General features: G+C 43.3%; 2 protein-coding genes across 18 annotated transcripts in view; both read left to right on the top strand.

Annotated features, from left to right (window-relative positions):
- CLPTM1L (CLPTM1 like) overlaps positions 1–15486 on the top strand; it is a 116908-nt gene extending 101422 nt beyond the window's left edge. For 4 of the 7 annotated variants that reach the window (XM_073332453.1, XM_073332452.1, XM_073332451.1 and 1 more), the window contains 3 exons: positions 67–111; positions 6283–6398; positions 7806–10915. In XM_073332453.1, coding sequence (XP_073188554.1) covers positions 67–111; positions 6283–6398; positions 7806–7890 — 246 coding nt within the window. In that variant the 3' untranslated portion in view covers positions 7891–10915. Of the gene's footprint in view, positions 1–66; positions 112–6282; positions 6399–7805; positions 10916–10992; positions 11928–14687 lie in introns of those variants that run through there. The other 3 variants (XR_012157395.1, XR_012157396.1, XR_012157394.1) reach the window with 3 other exon arrangements.
- A 4793-nt stretch (positions 15487–20279) lies between these two features.
- Positions 20280–22252, top strand: part of TERT (telomerase reverse transcriptase) — a 136829-nt gene continuing 134856 nt past the window's right edge. For 4 of the 11 annotated variants that reach the window (XM_073332447.1, XM_073332446.1, XM_073332443.1 and 1 more), the window contains exon 1: positions 20281–20807. In XM_073332447.1, coding sequence (XP_073188548.1) covers positions 20499–20807 — 309 coding nt within the window. In that variant the 5' untranslated portion in view covers positions 20281–20498. Of the gene's footprint in view, positions 20808–22252 lie in introns of all 11 variants that reach the window. The other 7 variants (XM_073332440.1, XM_073332442.1, XM_073332439.1 and 4 more) reach the window with 4 other exon arrangements.

The raw sequence follows: 22252 nt of genomic DNA, 5'->3' as shown, positions 1-22252 counted from the left end.
GCTTTCAGTATCTATAACTTATTCTCAGTTTTGTTATAAATTATGTTTACATTTCTTTTCTTGTAGATGAAATCAGTTGCGCATTTACCATGGAAGGCATTCACATATAAAGTAAGTAAAGCTGTAATTTCAAAAACTTGTGCTACCAAGACAGCAATTGTTTTTCACTTGAGAAGCAGGGCAATAATGTGTAGCTTAACTGTGAATTTTTAGAATTAAACTACCAGTTTAACACAGCACAAATTTAATTTTTGTCTGTGATTTTTTCTATTTGCTAAGAAAGTTATGACTCCTTCTTTACTTTTTTCATTGTGGCTTTTCTATAATGTAAATTATTTTAGTTTCCTTGTTTTGATAGAGTTGACTGGTTTTGACTGTCAGCAATCTTTCGTATTGGTAAAATACTTACTTTTTTATTGAATATATGCATTTTAATAGAATATTCCATTGATTGCTAAATATGTTGCAAACTGAAAGACAGTTATGGGAAAAAGTCAAGACCCCATGTACTCTACAGTGCCAAGGAATTTCCCCACATTGCAGCAATACTGTGTTCCAAAACCTGTGTTCAGGTTATTAAACAGTGTAAATTAAGCTATTTTGTTTTTGTAAACCAGTAGAAAGCCTGAAATGGTAGTCTTACTCCTGGGGGAATTCTGCACCACTGCGCAATGCAGAATTTTGCAGAAATTAATGTTGTGCATGCAGAATTTCCTTTCCCCCAGAGAAATGGGCTGCAGAGCTGCTGGCTGCCACTAGGGGCTGCTGGACCCAGCAGAGCCCAGCTCACACATAGAAGACACTGCCAGGGGGAGGAGGAGGGAGTGGGAGCTAGAGTTCCTTGCATGCCCTGAGGGAAGCAGACAGCGGCACGCATTAAACTCCACACAGCCTGATGTTGGGTCCCAGGCTTGTTTCTTCCTCTGGATCCCTGGGCTCTGGGGGGGCTCCGTGGCTGGGCTCTGAGGGGGAGGGGCTTTGGGTGTTTGACCCTCTTTCTTCCCTTCTCTCCTCCCTCCCCATCCCCCCTCCCTCCCCTGCCAGCTGGGCTCTGGGGTAGGGTGAGGGAGGAGGCAGAGAAATAGGAACTGGGTTGTCATAGGGGTTTCTTTAATTCTCTACTCCTGGGCAGACTTTTGTGTGTGTCAGTATTGTTACAGATATACTTGCTGACAGGTATTTTGGAATAAATTACCAAAATAATAGAGATTGGCATGATTATGTAGAGTTATTTTGACAAAATCTGCAGAATTTTAAAATCTTGTGCGCAGAATTTTTTTTTTTTTTGGTGCAGAATTTGTGCTTTTTCAGTGTTGATAATGGTAGCAAAAACATCCAGTAAGTGTGTTTAATCCCATCATAGGTTGCCTCCCACACTTACCTAGATGGAAGCCTAACATAAAAATGAATAAGACAGAGGCATCTTTACTAATTATTTATTTTCCTATTTAATTCATTAAAACAACCATTTTAATCTAAATAAATCTGCCACAGAGTTTAGAATGCAGCATCAAAATGCAAGTCTTAATGATGTTAACAGACACATGCTCAGGGGTGCAGGCTCTGAGCGGTGCTTACCTCAAGCAGCTCCCGGAAGCAGCGGCATGTTCCCTCTCTGGCTCCTACACGGAGGCATGGCATCAGCCAAGCAGCTCTGCGCGCTGTCCCATCTGTAGGCGCTGCCCCTGCAGCTCCCATTGGCTGCAGTTCCCGGCCAATGGGAGCTGCGGGGGGCTCCACTTGGGATGGGACCAGCTCCAGAGCGGGGCAAGCTCCTAACCCCACTCCCTACCGGAAGCTTGTGGGCCGGATTAAAAGTTCTGATGGGCCGGACACAATCCGCACGCCGTAGTTTGCCCATCCCTGCTATAGACCAAGCCTTTAACACACACTTTATTTTTTCTTTCTATTCATGGTGAAATGTGTGTACTTTGGGATGCTGTGGTAGGTGTGTGCAGTCTGAATGTGTGCTTGTTTCCTCAGTGAGGATGAAGTCTCATTCTGTCTGTGAGCATATTATGTCCTCACGGATAATTCTTCCTAGTACTTAAGTAATTTCCCAAACATCTGGTCATAGCCTTAGTCATAAGGGGGAGATGGTTGGTGACATGTAGAGAACATAGAGGTAGATATTAGAGTTTAAATGCAGATCATCTTTGGATATTTTGACCCACAGATTGGTTTGTTGTCTTGCATAGGAGTGATGTATTTTTGCTAGTTCTTTGAGACAAACAAGGAAACCAGCAGAATTTCACTCACTTTGGTTTCTTTAGGGTGTGTACTTTGAGTTTCTTATACCCACTGGAGCAGTACATAGTAGACACTTTTGCCTGATTAGTTCTTATGTATTATAACTGTTATGGTATGAGAAATTTGGGGTTTGTTTCCAAAAATTGCAAATAAATTTTATATATTCCAGCTACTTGTCATAACAAATCATGTTATCGATATTAGAGCCTTATGACTGGAGCTCTGAAGATGCACATATGCATGTGCTATGAAGGTTATCTGTGACCACAGTACAGTTTTTAAAACCAATATAAAAAAACTACAGAACTATTTACAGATGTCATACATGTCAGTTCTCTATAGCAAAGGTTTCCTGCTTCCACAGTAAATGTCTTTTCCAGTTGCTTACGATTCTCTCAAATATTCACTTATGGGCTTAAAAATTTTCAGGCTTGGTTTCTCCTTGAGGGAATTTTATTTGGAATGCATCAGCAAAAACATTTTGGCTCTTAAACAAAAGCAGCAAAAAGAAATCACCAAAGAAATTTTTGTTTGCCATTATCCATTTAAAAATATATATATATATATATATTTTTGAGCAGCTAATACCTAAACGGGAGGAAGTAGACAGTTTAAATTTGGCAGAGAGATAATGGTTTTGATGCTCAAACTTTTTTTTAGCAGACCAAGGAAAATACATTTTGGTTTGAGAGTTTTATAAAGATTTTAAAATTACATGTTGTTCTTACGCAATTTAAGGATTAATGCGTAACTGGTTCTCCACAAAGTGAAAGTGATCAATGGAGTATTCATGAATCCTCAGATTTTCAACCGCATCGGGAATGTGGCATCATTTTAACCTGTATTTTTTTAAAGTTATAATAAAAAAATAAAATATTTAGATGATGAAGGTCAAAGAAAAGTAGCAGCTGTTCCCTTACTGGTAACGTTTCACTTGCTTCCCTGATGTACTGTGTTTTATTTCCCCGTCTTTTGTATATCTAAAGCCCTGTCTAAGTATGCTTCAAGCTAAAACACTTACTAATATAATCGTATATTCTGGAGTGGACAGTGCCTTCTGAATGAAGAAAGAGCCATGTTACATCTTAGATTAGTTAGATGGGCAACTTAAGACTTGAATATTGGCAGTCGGAGTGAACTGAGTATAAAATGTTGTGTGTTCCCAATTTTAGTTTCCCCCCATAGTTTCCTTTTAGATCTGTATGACATTCTGGTATGCAGTCCAGACCACTGAGTGGCTGTGTCACCACCTGTCCTGCAACCTGGGGTGCCTCACTATGCTTTTTACTGTAACTTCCAACTTGGGCTTTTCACAAACAGCATGCAGGTTACATCCTGAGTGTCTGTGGATAGCCACAGCCCTGGTCCAGCAGCTCTAACTCCAGTAGCTTGTCAGCAAACACCAGTCACACTTTGGCTTCCAGCAGCTTTGATTACTACATGCAGAGTAACCCCAACACACTCCCAGTCCTGGATTTTTCCCAATAAATGTGTGTTCTGTACTGTTCAGCCCTCTCTTGGACAGTCTAGATATATTAGGTCCGTTGCTCCTCTAAAGGGATCAAGATGCAACAGTTTGCCACCTCAAATGGAGTTATACACACAGTTCACAACACTGAATTAGTTTTGATTATAGAATAAAAGACATTTATTTAATTGCAAAGAGAGAGGTTTTAAGTGAGTACAAGTAATGAGGCATCAAAGTCAGAAATGGTTACAAGAAAAACAAAGATAAAATGCTTCCTAAACGTAACAAACTAGACTTGATTCAAGGTGAAGTCCCCTACCACATATTCCAGTAACAATGTTGATCAAATTCTCAGGCCAGGATCTGCTCCCAAGGTCCAACAGCTGTTGAGGTTTTTTGTTTTGTTTCATTGTGGTTTTTTGGTTTTGGTCCTCTTAGGAGAAAAGGGAGAGAGAACATGAAGTATTTTTGCCCCATTGTCAGACTGTGAAATGCAATTTCCTGAGAATGACCCCTAGATAAAGTTTATTCCAGCTGAGAGTATGGAGACATGGAGTCTGATGGAGGAAGTTCCATGCTGGTTTTTTTCACCTGTGTATGCGAAATGCAGATGTGCCTTGTGTGACAGGGTCGGGCCGGATGGCTACAGGAGAGTAATAGAAGGCAGATATATTAGCCCCAGGTTAAGTAGGTCCCTTTTCCCTGGGTAAGGTAACAGGGAAGGTTCCAGAACAATCAGGAACTTTCTGGAAATAATTAAGACAGACAGGCTGATTAGAACACCTGCAGCCAATCAAGCTGCTAGAATTAATTAAGGCAGGCTAATCAGGGCACCCGGGTTTAAAAAGGAGCTCACTTCAGTTTGTGGTCCACGTGTAAGGAGCTGGGAGCAAGAGGCGCTAGGAGCTGAGAATGAGAACGTATACTGTTGGAGGACTGAGGAGTACAAGCATTATCAGACACCAGGAGGAAGGTCCTACGGTGAGGATAAAGAAGGTGTTGGGAGGAGGCCAGGGGGAAGTAGCCCAGGGAGTTGTAGCTGTCGCACAGCTGTTCCAGGAGGCACTCTAGACAGCTGCATTCCACAGGTCCCTGGGCTGGAACCCAGAGTAGAGGGTGGGCCCGGGTTCCCCCCAAGCCTCCCAGCTCCTGGTCAGACACAGGAGGAGTTGACCTAAACTGTGGATTCAGAAAAACGGCCAAGCTGAGGGCTGCCGTGAAGCTCCAAGGCGAGCAAATCTGCCAATAAGCGCAAGACCCACCAAGGTAGAGGAGGAACTTTGTCACACTTGTTTCTTGCCTTTCCCTCCTTCCATGCCAAAGAGTGTCCATTTGATAGGTGATGGCCCATCAACTTTGCCAACACCTGGCTAGGCATGTCAGCGAGTCCTTTGTCTTTGAGAAACAGGTTTACCCACTTCCCAGACGTGTTTGGTAAACACACTTCAGTCATGATTTCAGCTTACGTTCATAACTTTACATATAACGTTGCTACATACGTTTCACCGTGACATTATTGACCAGCAAGTTGAGTTTTCAAATGGTACCTTACAAGGAATATTTTTTACAAAGATTATTACAGTGTGCGGGGGTGGGGGCCTTCCACTTTAGGGAGGGCTCCAGCACCCTTGCAGTAATGTGTAGGATGTGATTACAGGAGTGCATTCTGTAACAATCTGTGTTAATATTTTATTATCTTGCTTCCTTTTTTCTCTTCCTCACTCCACTGTGATCCAGTATCACAATATACTGTCAAGAAGCTCTATCCATACATTCTAATAATGAACCTTGTTAATTAAAATACTCAAAAATCAAAACTATTCCTGAGCTTGCCATTGTTTTACTGGTAACATTGCCAATACAGGTAGACCTTCAGTTAGCACATCACTGCCAAATGTCGGTACTAGTGCAGGCAGATCCATTTTTTGTCTTTAACCTGACTGTAAGTTCTCCTGTTCAAAGTTCTGGCTGTTTTTTTAGGTTTGCCTATTAGTTCTTAAATAGTGCAGTGTGTTCTCAGACCTGGGTGGTAGCCCAAGTCCTAGTGTGATATTTGAAACTGACCACCTAACCATAGAGTTAATGCAGGGGTAGCCAACCTGTGGCTCCGGAACCACATGCAGCTCTTCAGAAGTTAATGTGCGACTGCTTGTATAGGCACTGACTCCGGGGCTGTAGCAACAGGCACCAACTTTCCAATGTGTTGTGGGGTGCTCACTGCTCCACTGCTGGCACTGCCACAGGCCCTGCCCCCTCCCCTGAGTCTGCCATGCCCTTGCTCCTCCCCCCTCCTCCAAGAGCCTCCTGCACACCACGAAACAGCTAACCAGGAGGTGTGGGGAGGAAGGGGAGGCACTGATCTGCAGGGCTGCTGGTGGGCGGGAGGCGCTGGGAGCAGGGTGGGGGAGCTGATGGGGGGCTGCTGACGTATTACTCTGGCTCTTTGGCAATGTACATTGGTAAATTCTGGGTCCTTCTCACGCGCAGGTTGGCCTCCCTGAGTTAATTTGCTACCAACTGAACTACACTGATACCTTTACTGAAAATATTTCTTATATTTATAGGCATTCAACACCTTCATTGATGATATCTTCGCTTTTATCATCACTATGCCAACATCGCATAGGCTGGCATGTTTTAGGGATGATGTGGTATTCCTTGTCTACCTTTACCAAAGATGGTATGTTTTCCCTTCATCCCTACTCCTTTTTTTATCCATTTTCACTGTTTGTCAACTACAGATCCATGCAGCTGTGTGAGCAGTAATTAGGTACAAGAGACAAAAATAGTTTAGGGCTGACTTACGCCTTTGCTCTCTTAGAATGTCTTAGTATGTCTCTTAGGAATCTGATAGTCCCAAGCTATACTCTTATCAATCATATATGGCCTCTTAGAAGTTACTTACTCATGCTTTGAGAATTAAACCATAAGTAACTCACGAGTCTGATTACTCACCCTTATTTACATAATGTATTCTCTTACCTTTTAGTGTGGGCTTGAAAAATTTCTCAACTTGGCCAAGAGAAAGCTAGCCTTGTTGAGGCAGGAATCTACACCACCAATTCTAACAAAATCTAAACTTGCTTACTTAAAATGAACATTCCAAAAGTGAATAGCATAATTTTCCTAAGTCTGCAGACAGCTCCAACGCTTCTGCTACTTAGTTTTGCCATACAGCAGAGTGATATTAATAAGACTCCTAATTTTCGCTGCTGCTGCTATGCAGAACTCCGTGGCAGCAGGGTAGCTGTCAAGAATTCATGTCAGTTTCTTGTTGTTGGATGAGAAAATTAAGAACAGAAGCAGATTTTGGAGTTATTCACTGGGAAATAGGATTGAGAAGGAGACAGAGAGGGAAAGACGTTTAGACTAGCAACAGAGATGTCCCATTCTGTTGACAACCTTTTGTAGTATGCAGGGAAAGTGACAGAGGAAGAGGATCTCCAGTACTCTCACAACAGGGCGGGAGGAGACTCAAGGCTCCTTCCTTCCAACCGCTAAAGGTGAGTAGAGCTTCAGATTTGCAAGGCGAAGACTGAAGATGAATCATAGGACTGGAAGGGACCTAGAAGGTCAGCTAGTCCAGTTCCCTGCACTCGTGGGAGGACTAAGTATTATCTAGACCATGAAGTCTCCAGGTCTAGAGACCGCACAAAGCAGCTGGTGACCGTTGTTGGCCTTCTCAGCAAGGCACTTCCAAGTGCTCGTTGGTGGAAGTTCTCCCTTCATGATGGTCTTTTCTGTCTAGCTTTGAATAACTAGTGGGTTTAGTCTTCTAGCTAGTAGGTGTCTGGTATGTTTTTCAAGTCCTGTATTATGTAAACAAAGTTAAATTTAAAATCTAGAATTAAACTCCTATTTAATGTTTTAAGTAAATATTATATGGTGGTTCTTTTAAAGTTTTAGCTTTATTTAAACTGATTTAGTAGTAGTAAAACAGGTTAAGGAAGGTTATATTTAAAACAGCCCAGCCTCTTCTGATTGATGAACAAGGAATCAATTTTTGGCAGATTAAACAGTGGTGCTTGCTGTCTTTTACCAGGAATCATTGCTTCATGTCACTAATTTGTGTTATTTTATCTGTAAGGCTATATCCTGTGGATAAGAGCAGAGTGAATGAATATGGAGAATCTTATGAAGAAAAGCCGAAAAGAAAACTCCACAAAGAATAGTTTAGATAACAGTAGACGACTATTTCTGGACTGCTACTGGCTATGTGTATTGTTTGATCTTAATGAAGAAAAAAGATTGGATTATTTAATAAGAGTATTTTTTAAAGCTTATGACAGAACTCCATGGACAATACATCTTCTGCGTTGCCAAAATCTATTTTTGATGGTTCTTTGATGTTTCAAGATTCCTTTTGTGTCTTTATGAAGAAGTCTGCCAATGTTTCTGCCAGATGTCACTTAAACAATAGTTAAACATATTTAAACTTCTCTTACATGACAAATTAATATTTGTTTAAATTTTCTTTATTGTTATGATGAACGTTTTAATAGGTGTTTTGAGACAGCTTAATTAACGGGTCATGTGGTACCTTTATTGATAAAGGGCTACTAGGCCGTGAAGAATTCAGGTAGGCTGTGATTGTTATAGAATAGAGCATCACTGCTGAACCAGGGGTTGTTAGAATTTAAAGGTATAACTTCTGGAACATACACTTTAAACTGCATCACACAACACCATTCTAGATTGACACCGGACATGGAAGGGCTCGGATTGATGGGGGGTTAAAATCTTATGGCTGACCTAAGCTGTATGGGACTTCGAAATAAGAGTCCTCTGGCTTAAAATAGTCTTCCTGGAAGGAAGGGGAAAGTAACCCAAACAGTTAAACTTCTTAAAATATTGTCAAGCTTTTAGCCCATAATGACTTCAAATCTTAATTTATTTTTAAATGGCTTTTTATTATAAAAAGCTAGTGAGCATGTGCAGCAATTAGTATTCAGTGACTATTTTTATTACATAAATAAAGTTGCATAAACCTTTCCTGCATTGCTAGCTTAGGATCCCTTGATTCCCCATTAAAATGGGTATTTATATGATTGTCACAAAGCATTTTGATGTACTAGGAAAATACCTCTTAAGCAGTCTTGCAACCTTACTTTTGCATGATAGACACCATTGTGAACTATTGTGCCAATTCTTATATGCTTTCACAGGCAAAAGTTTCCTAGTCTTCTTGATTTGTATTTTAAATTAGGTGAATAAAACATACAGCATTCAGCTAATTGGAAGGGGATTGCTTGAACTAATAGATGCTCAGAATATTATCTATCGAAAAAACATAAGTAAAATAACCTTCAAAATGTGCCCGTAAGTTAATTTTATTTCCAGTAACAACAATGTTTAAAGGTGAAGTGTCACTGTAACTTCCTATCATGTTATCAGTTTGGATATTGTATATATCACTGAAATTCAGCACTTCTTGCAAATTGTTAGAATATGCTAAAATAAAGTATATTCAAATGGTAGAACAGTATGCATTTAGAACCCCCATTGTGCAGTTTTATGAAATAATAACTTGCATTTAGTGAGCACTAAAGTTAAATAACCTGCATTGAGTAACACTGAAAATACATGTTGCTTTCCTCACATTAATAAACAAAACATTTGATTCCCAGAACCAGCATTAGCAGCTTAAGCCTAGTTAAAGTAACTACTTTGTTTTAAAGTTAAATTGATTAACTTCTAGAGATTTTATGTGGAAAAAACCAACACTGCTGACCAAAGCTATGTCTTTCTTTTAATTTACTACATATTTTTGCTGGGCTGTCAAAACAAGTTTGGTTTTTTGTTTTTGTCTGTTTTTTTTAACTTCAGTATGCCACTAACTCAAAATGTAAATACTTCAAGTGAAGGAAAGATTGCTCTAATTTTGTCATAAATAGAAAATAATAATGGTTTGTTTTTCTTTTTCAAATCCCAGTGTTGCAATGGTTTGAAAGCATAAAGGCTGTCGTCCTGTAAAGACAATGCATGTGCCTAATTTGAAACACTGTGAGTAGACCTACTGAAGTCATTAGATCTTAACTTCACTTACACTGAGGCCCCTTTACACCATTCTGGCAGTGTAAAGCTGTCATGAAATGAAACAAGAACTGACATTTCTTTTTTAAAAGCTTTTTTTCAGTGCAATAAAATAGTCTTTCAAAATGATGAAGCAGTGTTCCATTGAATACTGCATGTTTTGAGCTATAGTTCACTTGGTTTGAAATAGATTTAAAATGTGTCAATCTTTTCCTCCTGAATTTTTCAAACATAATTGGAAACAGTTTCAATTCCTTCCAGAAGAGAATACTATTGAAGTGCAAAATATTTTTAAAATGCAGGATTATAGATGTACATTGTATTCATGATAACACGTGTTCTTCTGTCACACTGACACACAAGATGAGCTAAGTAACCACCATTTTAGTAAAGATTGTATATGACAAATCATATGGTCTCTGTTGGATTTTAAGGGCTACATTTAGAACTTCCATAATTAAATCCTAAGCATTTAAAAAATATGCACAAATAAAACATTTGAGTTAGGTAGGCTATCTTGTGCAACTTGAGACAAGCTCACCGCATCTTAAATCTCCCTTAGTAATCTGTCATTTACACTGTGGCAAGAAATTGAACTATATATGTCACAATCTATTAATAAAGGATTGTCAGAATTAGGAATAGACAGTGGGATTTTAAAAGCTGCTTAAAGCATTTGAAAATATCAGCCAGCATGTTCAAGGTGGACCTGCAAGGAGTTATTCCTGATTTCTTATTTATGCTGCACTGATGTTAGATTAAGATGTTATCCTACCTTCCCACACCTAAAACTGCAAGGGTGACCTACTTTCTACCCACCCACCTACCCCCAAAAAAGGAAAATTCCAGGGATGCACCAGGTCCTGGGGCCAGACAAACTCAAGCTGCAGAAGCAAATTAAAAAGCAGCCTCAGCAGGGACAAACTGCTTTCTACAGTTTTTACTCTGGAAATTCCCTTGTGCTGATTGGCTGTTTGGTCTATCTGCTCCCATCCCCTTCCTCAGTTTCTTCACCTCACATCATTCTACTTGCTCTTCAAGCTGTCCTGTTTCCTCTCCCTTTCCTTATTCACCACATCTCTCACCTTTTGTCTTTTGTTTAGCTAATTGCCCATAACAAATCCATATCCAAAGAATGTAATAAAAATTGAATCCTGGAACTAGCATATTACCAAATCATCACTTTGTTCACTCGCCTTGTAGGTTGTAACCTTTTCCTTCATCTATCCTATTTGTGACAGAGCCCACCAACAGATGCTTTGGAGAAAGTGCAAGAAATCGTACAGTAAGCAGATGTGGTATAATTTTTCAACTATGAAGGTCTCAGCCTAATAGTTAGAGATGCCCTGAAGTATGGAGCCTTTTCTATCCCTTCCAAAGTTTTTTGTTAGCAATAGCTATTAGAACGCTGGATATGTTATACATATAAATGCCCAGTAGCCTGAACCTTGCTAGCATTTGGTCTTAATATCCCCCTGCAATAAGTTCCGAAACTTAACTATGCATTTTGTTGAAATTATTTTCATTGGTTTTGAATTTCTCACCTTTTAATTTCTTTAAATGCCCCCTTTGGCTTTATATTCTGAGAGAGAACAGAAGTAGTATAGAAGGAACTGGTAGCAAAACCTATAAGTTGAGGTTGCCTGACGCTTTTCATTATCAGACCCTGTTTTCAGTTGGCTTAAACTTGGCCAAAATGTAACCATTTCGACTAAAATTTTCTATGTCTGCCTTAAACTGATTTTTTTTCGGGGAGGGCGGTTAACAGTTAAACTATTTTAAAAAGAGATGAGGGGGGAAAATACATTGAATTCTTACAACTGTTTGTAAGTCCAAAGCAGACTGCGAAGAGTTACTAAGGGATCTCCCAAAACAGGATGATGGGGCAATAAAATGGCAGATGAAATTCAATGATAAATGCAAAGTAATGCACATTGGCAAACAATACCATTTCTATATATAAAATGATGGGGTCTAAATTACCTGTTATTACTCAAAAAAGAGATCTTGGAGTCGTGGATAATTCTCTGAAAACGCCCAATCAAGGTGCAGTGACAGTCAAAAAAGCTAACAATGTTGGAAATCATCAGAAAAGGGATAGGTAAGACAGAAAATATATTGCCTCTATATAAATCCATTGTGTGCCCACATCTTGAATACTGTGTGCAGATGTGGTCACCCCATCTCAAAAAAGATCTATTGGAATTGGAAAAGGTACACAAAGAAGGGCAACAAAAATGTTTAGGGGTATGGAACAGCTTCCCCATAAGAGGAGAGATTAATAAGACTGGGAGTTTTCAGTTTGGAAAAGAGATGACTGGGGGGGATATGATTGACTGGTGTGGAGAAAGTAAATAAGGAAGTATTATTTACTCCTTCTCATAACACAAGAATTAGGAGTCACCAAATGAAATTAATAGGCAGCAGATTTAAAACAAACAAAAGAAAGTATTTCTTCACTCAACACACAGTCAACGTGTGGAACTCTTTGCCAGAGGATGTTGTGAAGGCCAAGACTATAACAGGGTTCCAAAAAAAACAAAACAAAACTAGATAAGTTTATGGAGGATAGGTGTATCAGTGGCTATTAGCCAGAATAGGCAGGGATAGGGTCCCTAGCCTCTGTTTGCCAGAAGCTGGGAATGGGTGACAGGGGAGGCATCATTTGATGACTATCTGTTCTATTCATTCCCTCTGAAGCACCTCGCATTGGCCAGTGTTGGAAGACAGGATACTCAGTATGAGTGTTCTTATATGTTTAATTGAAAACCTCTTCCAACTCCATGCATGAAGCTGGAGGGAGGCTACTAGTGGAGTTCCTCAAAGATTGGACCAGTTTTATTTAACATTTTAATGAATGTCTATGGCACACAACGTGGGAGTGTGCTAGTAAAATCTGTGGCTGGCACAAAGTTGGGAGGTATTGCTAATACAGAGGAGGATTGGAATATGACACACGAAGATCTGGATGACCTTGAAAACAGGAGGAATAGGAATGGGATGAAATTTAATAGTGAAAAGTGCAAGGTCATGAATTTTTTCTATAAGATGGGGACAAATCACTTGGAAGCTACAATCAGTCGTGATGTGGCCATGAAAAAAGCTAATGCAATCCTAGGATGCCTCAGTCAAGGTATATCCAGCAGAGATAGGGAAGTGTTATTTCTATTAAACAAGGCACTAGTAAGTCCTCATCTGGAATACTGTGTGCAAATCCTAGAAGACTAGGGTTGGAAGAGACCTCAGGAGGGCATCTAGTCCAACCCCCTGTTCAAAGCAGGACCAATCTGGTCTCCCATGTTTAAGATAGATGAATTTAAACTGCAACAGGTGCAGAGAAGGGCTACTAGGATGATCAGAGGAACGGAAAACCTACCTTATGAGAGGAGACTTAAGGAGCATGGCTTGTTTAACCTAACAAAATGAAGGCTGGGAGGAGATACGACTGCTCTCTCTTAATACATCAGAGGGATAAATACCAGGGAGGGAGAGGAGTTAAAAAATTAAGTTAAGGGCCAATATTAGCAGAAGAACAAATGGATATAAACTGGCCATCAATAAGTTTATATTTTACCTTAGACAAAGGTTTCTAACCATCAGAGGAGTGAAGTTCTGGAACAGCTTTCCAAGGGGACTAATAGGGGCAAAAAACCTAACTTGTTTTAAGAGCGAGCTTGATAAGTTTAAGGAGGGGGTGGTACCGTGAAATTGCCTACAATGGCATATGGCTCATCCAGAACTGCTATTGGAAAATATCTCCAATGGCTAGAAATGGGACACTAGATGGGAAGGGCTCTGAGTTACTATGGAGAATTCTTTCCCAGGTGTCTGGCTGGTGGGTCTTGCCCAAATGCTCAGGTCTAACTGATTGCCATATTTGGGGTCAGGAAGGCATTTCCCCCCAGGTCAGACTGGCAGAGACCCTGGGAGGTTTTCACCTTTTTCTGCCACACAGGTCACTTGCTGGTTTGAACTAGTGTAAATGGTGAATTGTCTGTAACTTGAAGTTTTTAAAGGTTTGAGGACTTCAGTAACTCAGCCAGAGGTTATGGGTTTATTGCAGGAGTGGATGGGTCAGATTGGCCTGCAATGTACAGGTGGTCAGACTAAAGGATCATGAGGTCCCTTCTGCACTTAAAGTCTGCGTCTATATTTTGGAATAGGAAATTTGACAACAGGATCATCCCAGTCTGAGGGATGGGCCTTTTGTCATCGGTCAAAATCTGTGCCAGTTTTGCCAAGTTAAAAACCTGTATGCATTGAGCATGCTCCATCCCCACACAGCTCCTATGTACTGATTTGATTGTGCAAATACAATTCCCAAGAGCTGACTGAACATGGTCCATCCTAGGGCCACTGAGGTGGACAAGATTTTCCGTTTTCTCTCTTCCTGAGGGGTGGTGGAGGGTCACTAGAAGAGAGAACAGGGAGATTCTTTCCTGTGTTCTCAGTGCTCTCTCTGCTGGTGCTCACCTAGCATGAAGGAAAAGAAAAGAGAGCAGTGGATGTGAGCAGAGGAAACAAAAGGACAAAGGGTCTATAACTACTAGAACATACCTCCAGAACCTGATGCTGTCGGCAAATATATCTGAAATCCACTAGCGAAGAATGTCTTGTTCACATAGATGTGATAACCTACTGCTGCTACTAGTTACTCTGATAGCTCAAGTGGTAGAGGTCTATGCTGCAGATCTAAAAAGTCTGGTTCTGTTGATCCATGTCAATATGCTGCCACAAAATTAAATTTGTTTGCTTTCTCAAAAACGTTGGCAGGGGCAAGAGGGAGCGTTAAGTATAACTTCCTACATTAAAAGGATGTTAAGGTAACAAACTGAAGTATTCAAAAGTTAAGAACTTTGCCTGTGCAATCTTAATTCAGCCCCTTGTGTATGCAGTAAGACAGTCTTTACATGATCACATACAATTTTTTCCACAGGACCCCTGCATCGTTCAGTGCACAGACTTATTTAAGAAAGAATGGAGAGTTAACTAGAAACAAGAGAGTGTGATGGAAACAAATGGTTACAATACAAAAGAAAATATAAAACACGAACCAGGGTCTACACTTGTTAATATTTATGGGACACCATCGGAGGACCTAATCACATCAGCCACACTATCAGAGGCTCGTTCACCTGCTCATCTACCAATGTGATATGCCATCATGTGCCAGCAATGCCCCTCTGCCATGTATATTGGCCAAACCAGACAGTCTCTACGCAAAAGAATAAATGGACGCAAATCTGACATCAGGAATTATAACATTCAAAAACCAGTAGGAGAACACTTCCATCTCCCTGGTCACTCAATAACAGACTTAAAAGTGGCAATTCTTCAACCAAAAAACTTCAAAAACAGACTCCAACGAGAAACTGCAGAACTGAAATTAATTTGTAAACTGGACACCATCAAATGAGGCCTGAATAAAGACTGGGAGTGGATGGGTCATTACAAAAACTAATTTCCCCCTACTGTTGCTCACACCTCCTTGTGAACTGTTTGAAATGGGCCACCCTCATTACCACTACAAAAGTGATTTTTCCTCCCTTGGTATTCTACTTTTAATTGAATTGTCTTCTTAGCACTGACCCCTCACTTGGTAAGGCAACCCCCATCTTTTAATGTACTGTGTATATATATACACCTGCTACTGTATTTTCCACTCCATGAATCTGATGAAGTGGTTTCTAGCCCTGAAAGCTTATGCCCAAATAAATATGTTAGTCTCTAAGATGCCACAAGGACTCCTCGTTGTTTTTGCTGATACAGACTAACACGCCTACCACTCTGAAACCTGCCACTATTTCCTGTACAGTACCAAAAATCAGAGTCCTGTGTAGCAGGAGATGGATGCTTAAGTGGATGGATGACAACAGATCCCACTGTGGATTGTCCAACCCCAGACTGATTGCCTACTGACTGATAGTACTCCAGCACTGCAAGCTTCCAGAGCATGATCACCACTGAATTCTCCACTGTCAATCCAGCTCTCATTCTGGTATCCTTGTGCTCAAGGTCTGGAGTGACACTGGTGCACACTGTGACATTCCCCAGTGATCTGCTAGGTCACTCCAGTCCTTAACTCTGGGAGCCAGTCTTACCCTGCTCTGCTGTGAGAGCCCCCACTCCTGGGCTGTTCACGCACAGCTTCTGGCATGTAAGCTGCTCCTTGGATTGTGCAACCAAATGACACTAACCAATATCTCTGGGCCCAGACAAAACCCTAGGAACCTCCGTCTTGTAGTGTCCAGTTATGCCCATTGGATGCTGCAAGCTTGTACGAGTTCGTCAATTTAACAAAGAAATTGACATGCACCAGGCTTGTTATCCCAAGGGGAGTCCCTGACACAGCTTCAAACCAAACACACTGCTTCAGGTAGAACAAACAAATTTATTAACTACAAAGATAGATATTAAGTGATAGACAAAACATCAGAGTGGCTACCAAAATAAAATAAAATATAAGCACGCAGTCTAAACTCTCAACCCTATTAGACTGGGCAACATCTAGATTAAGCAGCTTTTCTCACCCCACTGGATATTGCAGTCCTTAATATACAGGTTTGTTTCTTAAACCTGTTCCTTAAATCTCCTCTGTTGGAGTCTTGTCTTCTTCTCAGTGTCTTAGTTGCTTGCAGTGAAGGTGGGGGCAGGAGAAGGGCTCAGTATGTATTCACTCTGTCTGTTTTATACCCTCAGTCCATGTGCTTGGGGAGCACAAGTCCAGGCATGTCTGGGGGGCATTGCTGAATCTCTCCAAGCAAGGTTGAGTAATTCCCCTGGTGTGGCCTCATGCAGGTGAGTCACTGCATTGTAGCTCCCTTGCTGGACAATGGCTGTTGATGGGTGGTTTGACACCCCACCTGGGTGTTGGTTACTTTCCTTGCTGTTGCCTCTGGGGAGCTAATATCTATCTAATTCCCCAATTTACAACATGTTTTACTGACCACCATACAACACAATTCCATATGCATTACTGATACATATATATGGATAGAGAAATGACTTTCAGCAGATCATAACCTTTCCCCTGATACCTTACAAGGAATTCTTTATATGTAAGATCACGTTTATATGAAAATGAGGAATATGGGAGTTACAGTACATTCCCCCAAGGTATATAATGTCACACATACTCATCCAGTAATGTGGCCTTTAGCATGTGAATGTTCTACAGCCACTGCTCATTTACCCAAAACTGCGTTATGATAGGATCCCACCAATCAGTGCTCATTTCTTGGGTCTAGAAGTGGCAATTCACCATGTGGAGCTGCTCTGTGTATGTCAGCCCCAACCTGGCATTTTTATTTTCACTGTGTCAGTCAGCATCCAGTTATTGTGCTTGAACGTCTCCGCATTTTCCCCATCACACCGCCATTTGTAATTAGGTTTACCATAGTTCAGGTTCCCAAAAAGAGGACACTGCCAGGGGAGCAAGCTGGATGGGGGTACAGTTGGACGGTGCTGGAGGTGTGTGTATACTGGGATAGGTATTTAGGGGGTGCTGGAGGGGTTGTGTGTACTGGGAGTCGGTATTTGGAGATGCTGGAAGGGCGTGTGTGTACTGGGAGGAGGTAGCTGGTGGGTGCTGGAGGGTGTGTGCGCACTGGAGGGGTGTGTCGGTACTGGAGGGAGTACCTAGGAGGTGCCAGAGAAGGTACCTGCAGCCTCACTCTCTTGGTGGGGACAGGTTGCTCCCTGTCACAGTGTCAGAATGGCTGGTGCAAGGCCAGGACCCAGCACAAGCTGCCAGTCAGCACATCCATGTTGGCCTTGCACCACAGGTCTGAGAGCTGGGGCCTGGGTGGGTGGGATCTGGAAGCTGTGGTTGCAGGGGAATAGACCAATCAGCTGCGGATGCAGGAAGGGACCAATCAGGGCATAGAGAGGACTCCTTCTGACACAGGCACTGACTCTGTGGGTGCTCCGGGGCTGGAGCAACCACAGAAAAAAAACAGTGGGTGCTAAGCACCCCCTGGCAGCCCTGGTGATGAGCTCCTTCCCCTCCCCCCAGCGCCTCTTGCCTGCTGGTGATCAACTGTTCAGCAGTGTGCAGAAGGCACTGGGGGGAGGAGTGGGGACAGGAAGAGGCGGGGTGAGGGCAGGGTGGGGGTGGGGCCTGGGGCAGAGCAGAGATTGAGCACCCCAGAGAAATTAGAAAGTTGACCCCTCTGCTTTCTGAGCTGCAAAAATCCCACACATTGCCTCTTAATTGAAAAATGCAACTAGGGAGAGGGCAGAGAGTCAAAAAAGAGAAAAGGAGAGAAAACCTGGATTTGTGCTGGAAATGGCCCACCTGTTGATCACTTTAGATAAGCTATTACCAGCAGGACAGTGGGGTGGGAGGAGGTATTGTTTCATGATTTCTGTGTGTATATAAAGTCTGCTGCAGTTTCCACGGTAAACATCTGATGAAGTGAGCTGTAGCTCACGAAAGCTCATGCTCAAATAAATTGGTTAGTCTCTAAGGTGCCACAAGTACTCCTTTTCTTTTTGCGAATACAGACTAACACGGCTGTTCCTCTGAAACCTGTCAAAAAAGAGAAAATGTCTGGCCCCGGGAAAACCTGGACATATGGTAACCCTAGGTTGTTCAAGTTCTGAAAATACAGAAGAATCGTGCATCCTGTATTAGCAACACTCATGAGAATTGCACTGAGCTGTGCAGGATACATGCTTCTGCCAGAGCAATGTTGGGGACTAAAAAGTGGTGCTCAGGACTGTGGAAGTTTTAAAAAAATGGCATGAAAACTATGAGATGGAGAAAGTGGCATTGTGGGAACTTGATCTCCAGCTCTTAGAAGTCCCTTGACAAATCACCCATATATCACAAAGCGCTGTGAAAACACACCACAAGGCACTGAGCTGGCCAGCAACATGGGGCATACTTGCCCGTGGCACACCATGTTTACGCTGATGCAATCACTCATGGTGAGTACACACAGAACCATCACAAGCTCCCAATATGCACATACCCAATCGATACACAGAAGTTGGTGACTGCACTGACCTAACTTTGGGTCGACCTACCTTTGGGTCAACCAAACTTTGCAGTGTGCACATGGCATGGAGAACCCCAGATAAAGAACTTATAGAATATCATAGAATATCAGGGTTGGAAGGGACCCCAGAAGGTCATCTAGTCCAACCCCCTGCTCGAAGCAGGACCAATTCCCAGTTAAATCATCCCAGCCAGGGCTTTGTCAAGCCTGACCTTAAAAACCTCTAAAGAAGGAGATTCCACCACCCCCTAGGTAACGCATTCCAGTGTTTCACCACCCTCTTAGTGAAAAAGTTTTTCCTAATATCCAATCTAAACCTCCCCCACTGCAACTTGAGACCATTACTCCTCGTTCTGTCATCTGCTACCATTGAGAACAGTTTAGAGCCATCCTCTTTGGAACCCCCTTTCAGGTAGTTGAAAGCAGCTATCAAATCCCCCCTCATTCTTCTCTTCTGCAGGCTAAACAATCCCAGCTCCCTCAGCCTCTCCTCATAACTCATGTGTTCCAGACCCCTAATCATTTTTGTTGCCCTTCGCTGGACTCTCTCCAATTTATCCACATCCTTCTTGAAGTGTGGGGCTCAAAACTGGACACAGTACTCCAGATGAGGCCTCACCAATGTCGAATAGAGGGGAACGATCACGTCCCTCGATCTGCTCGCTATGCCCCTACATCCCAAAATGCCATTGGCCTTCTTGGCAACAAGGGCACACTGCTGACTCATATCCAGCTTCTCGTCCACTGTCACCCCTAGGTCCTTTTCCACAGAACTGCTGCCTAGCCATTCAGTCCCTAGTCTGTAGCTGTGCATTGGGTTCTTCCGTCCAAAGTGCAGGACCCTGCACGTATCCTTATTGAACCTCATCAGATTTCTTTTGGCCCAATCCTCCAATTTGTCTAGGTCCTTCTGTATCCTATCCCTCCCCTCCAACTTGGATGACTGTCTCCCCATTCTACCCACACACCAGCCTCCCTACCTTCTCTAATTAAGCACTGTGCTCTATAAGTAAATAAAAAGAGCTAAACGAATCTCTTTTAGAACCTCCTTGTTTAAACGCATTCTCCCTCCACAGGGAACGTAAGAGGTCGCTGCCCAATCCTAACTGACAAATGTCGTGTGGCAGCAGTCATAGAATCATAGAATATCAGGGTTGGAAGGGACCTCAGGAGGTCATCTAGTCCAACCCCCTGCTCAAAGCAGGACCAATCCCCAATTTTTGCCCCCATCCCTAAATGGCCCCCTCAAGGATTGAAGTCACAACCCTGGGTTTAGCAGGCCAATGCTCAAACCACTGAGCTATCCCTCTTCCACTCCCCGCAGAAACAGCATGCTTCCTCCAGCCCAGCCCCTGAGCCTGCTTCCACCTCCACTCCTGCATGGCACGCCTCCCGCCCAGCTCACTGCTAACCTCAGCTTCCCTTCCCCTTAGGGCTCGTCCGCTCCTCTGCGCTGCGGGGCGCGTGCGGCGCTCGTGAAACCAGCTCAGGGGACTGGCGGCGAACAGGCTCGCTCACTAGGTCTGCGCAGGCAGGAGCGTGAGCATGCGCAGGAGCCAATAGGCGTGGATTGGCTTTCCTGTTGCCCCTGGGCTGGGGGGTGGGCAGCTGTCGCGCCCAGCCCCGGGAGCTCAATAGGTGCAGCAGCACACGCGGAATTTGTGGGTCCAGGAGGGAGGCATTAGTGCTTCTGGGAAAGGTGGCTCGGTCCCAGCAGGGAGGCGGCTCCGCTCGGCTTCAGAAGCATGGCAGGCTCTGGGCCCTTTCGTGCCGTGCTGGCCATGCTGGAAGGCTGCTATGCCGACGTGCTGGGGCTTGAACAGTTTGTACAGAGGCTCCGGGAGGCGGCTGCCTGCAGGCCTGGCGAAGCTGAACTGCTGCAGCGCGGAGACTCCGAGCTCTATCAGACGTTTGTGTCTCAGTGCGTGGTGTGCGTCCCCCGGGGAGCCCGAGCCATCCCCCAGCCCCTCTCCTTCCAACAGGTACCGCCTGGGGTCGGCGTTCGCTGGGCAGCGGGAGGACGCTTTCGGGAGGCTGGCGTGCCCCACTCTGTGGTAGGCAGCTATCGCGTGCGCCGCAAGCCTCTTGCTGGAGCGAAATTAATGGTTCCTGACTTCTTGCTTTTTCTACTGAAAAGCACTGGAATTAATCCTCTTTTGAACAGCAGAGGCTGTACTCCTGGGCTAGTCAGTTCTTCTGGCTGCTTGTACTCTAGCAAGCACCAGAGCAACCCCGTCTGGAAGGAAGAGCCTCTCTGCTCTTGGCTGGCTTTTCTTCTCACCTCACTGTAGCCGCGTTTCTGAAATGCACAGCGTCGGGGTGGTAGTGCTGCCCGGGCGGCAGTCAGCATGGCGGTGGGATGCGTTGGCACCCAACGAATGGTTGCTGCAAATACTGACTTCTGTTTCTCCCTCCAGTCTCAGATCGCTCAGCCGCCCCCACAAAAGCGGGAGGGGAGGGGGGGAATCATAGAGCTCTGTTGTTTTTCTATGGTTTTTAATTGGCTCGTGGATCTGCTGTCGACCCTGCTCCTTGCCGCCCTCCACGTGTAATGGTGCTGCTCCTGTTTTCTCCTCTGTTCTTCTTTTCTTCTCTACTCTTGGCTTGTGTGTGGGTTATAGCATGCAATTTTTCGTTAAGACAACAGCCACTCAGATGATTACTTTTATTCTTGGGGCTAGGTAATCTCTGTGACCTGGGGCCAGGGGCTGTCTCTTAGAAAGCCCTGCAGTGGGTTGGTTCTTCCTGTTTCCTTGATGGTGATGGATGAGAGCAAGTTTCCTGGTCCCTAGGCTGCATCTAGATCAGAGTCAAATCAGGGTTAAATAAAAGGTTACATATGCAAGGTTATCTGCTTTTGTATTTTCCGTATACACTAACACCTAAATATTAAAAACAGTGACTTGTGTAATCAGAGCTGAATAATATTTTCACATTTTAGGAAAATCTAAAGGGAAACAATTCTGTTCTATTATGTAAACAACAAAATAATTTTTTCCCTCTTGTAGAAGAATGCACTGGATTTCTCTCTCAAAGCTACTGTATAAAATTATTGAAATGGGACTCCAGCTATAAGCTTATTGACCAATTTGTAAAACCATGAGCTGATATTTTGTTATTGTTAATTTTACAGAAGCACTTGGAAGCCCCAACCAAGAGTGGGACCCTGTTGTGTTAGGTCAGGGTGGGCAACCTGTGGCTCTGGAGCCACGTGTGGCTCTTCAGAAGTTAAAATGTGGCTCCTTGTATAGGCACTGACTCCGGGGCTGTAGCTACAGGCGCCAACTTTCCAATGTGTCAGGGGGTGCTCACTGCTCAACCCCTGGTTCTGCCACAGGCCCTGCCCCTACTCCACCCCTTCCAGTGCCCTCCCCTGAGAATGCCCTGCCCTCACTTCTCCCCCTCGCCCCAGAGCCTCCTGCAGGCCCCAAAACAGCTGATCGGGAGGTGCAGGGAGGGAGGGGGAGGCATTGATCGGTGGGGCTGCCGGTGGGTGGGA

This window comes from Lepidochelys kempii, chromosome 2 (genome assembly GCF_965140265.1).
Source record: "Lepidochelys kempii isolate rLepKem1 chromosome 2, rLepKem1.hap2, whole genome shotgun sequence".
NCBI lineage: Eukaryota > Metazoa > Chordata > Testudines > Cheloniidae > Lepidochelys > Lepidochelys kempii.
Note: the sequence above shows the minus strand (reverse complement) of the source record. Positions and strands in the feature narration are given on the sequence as shown.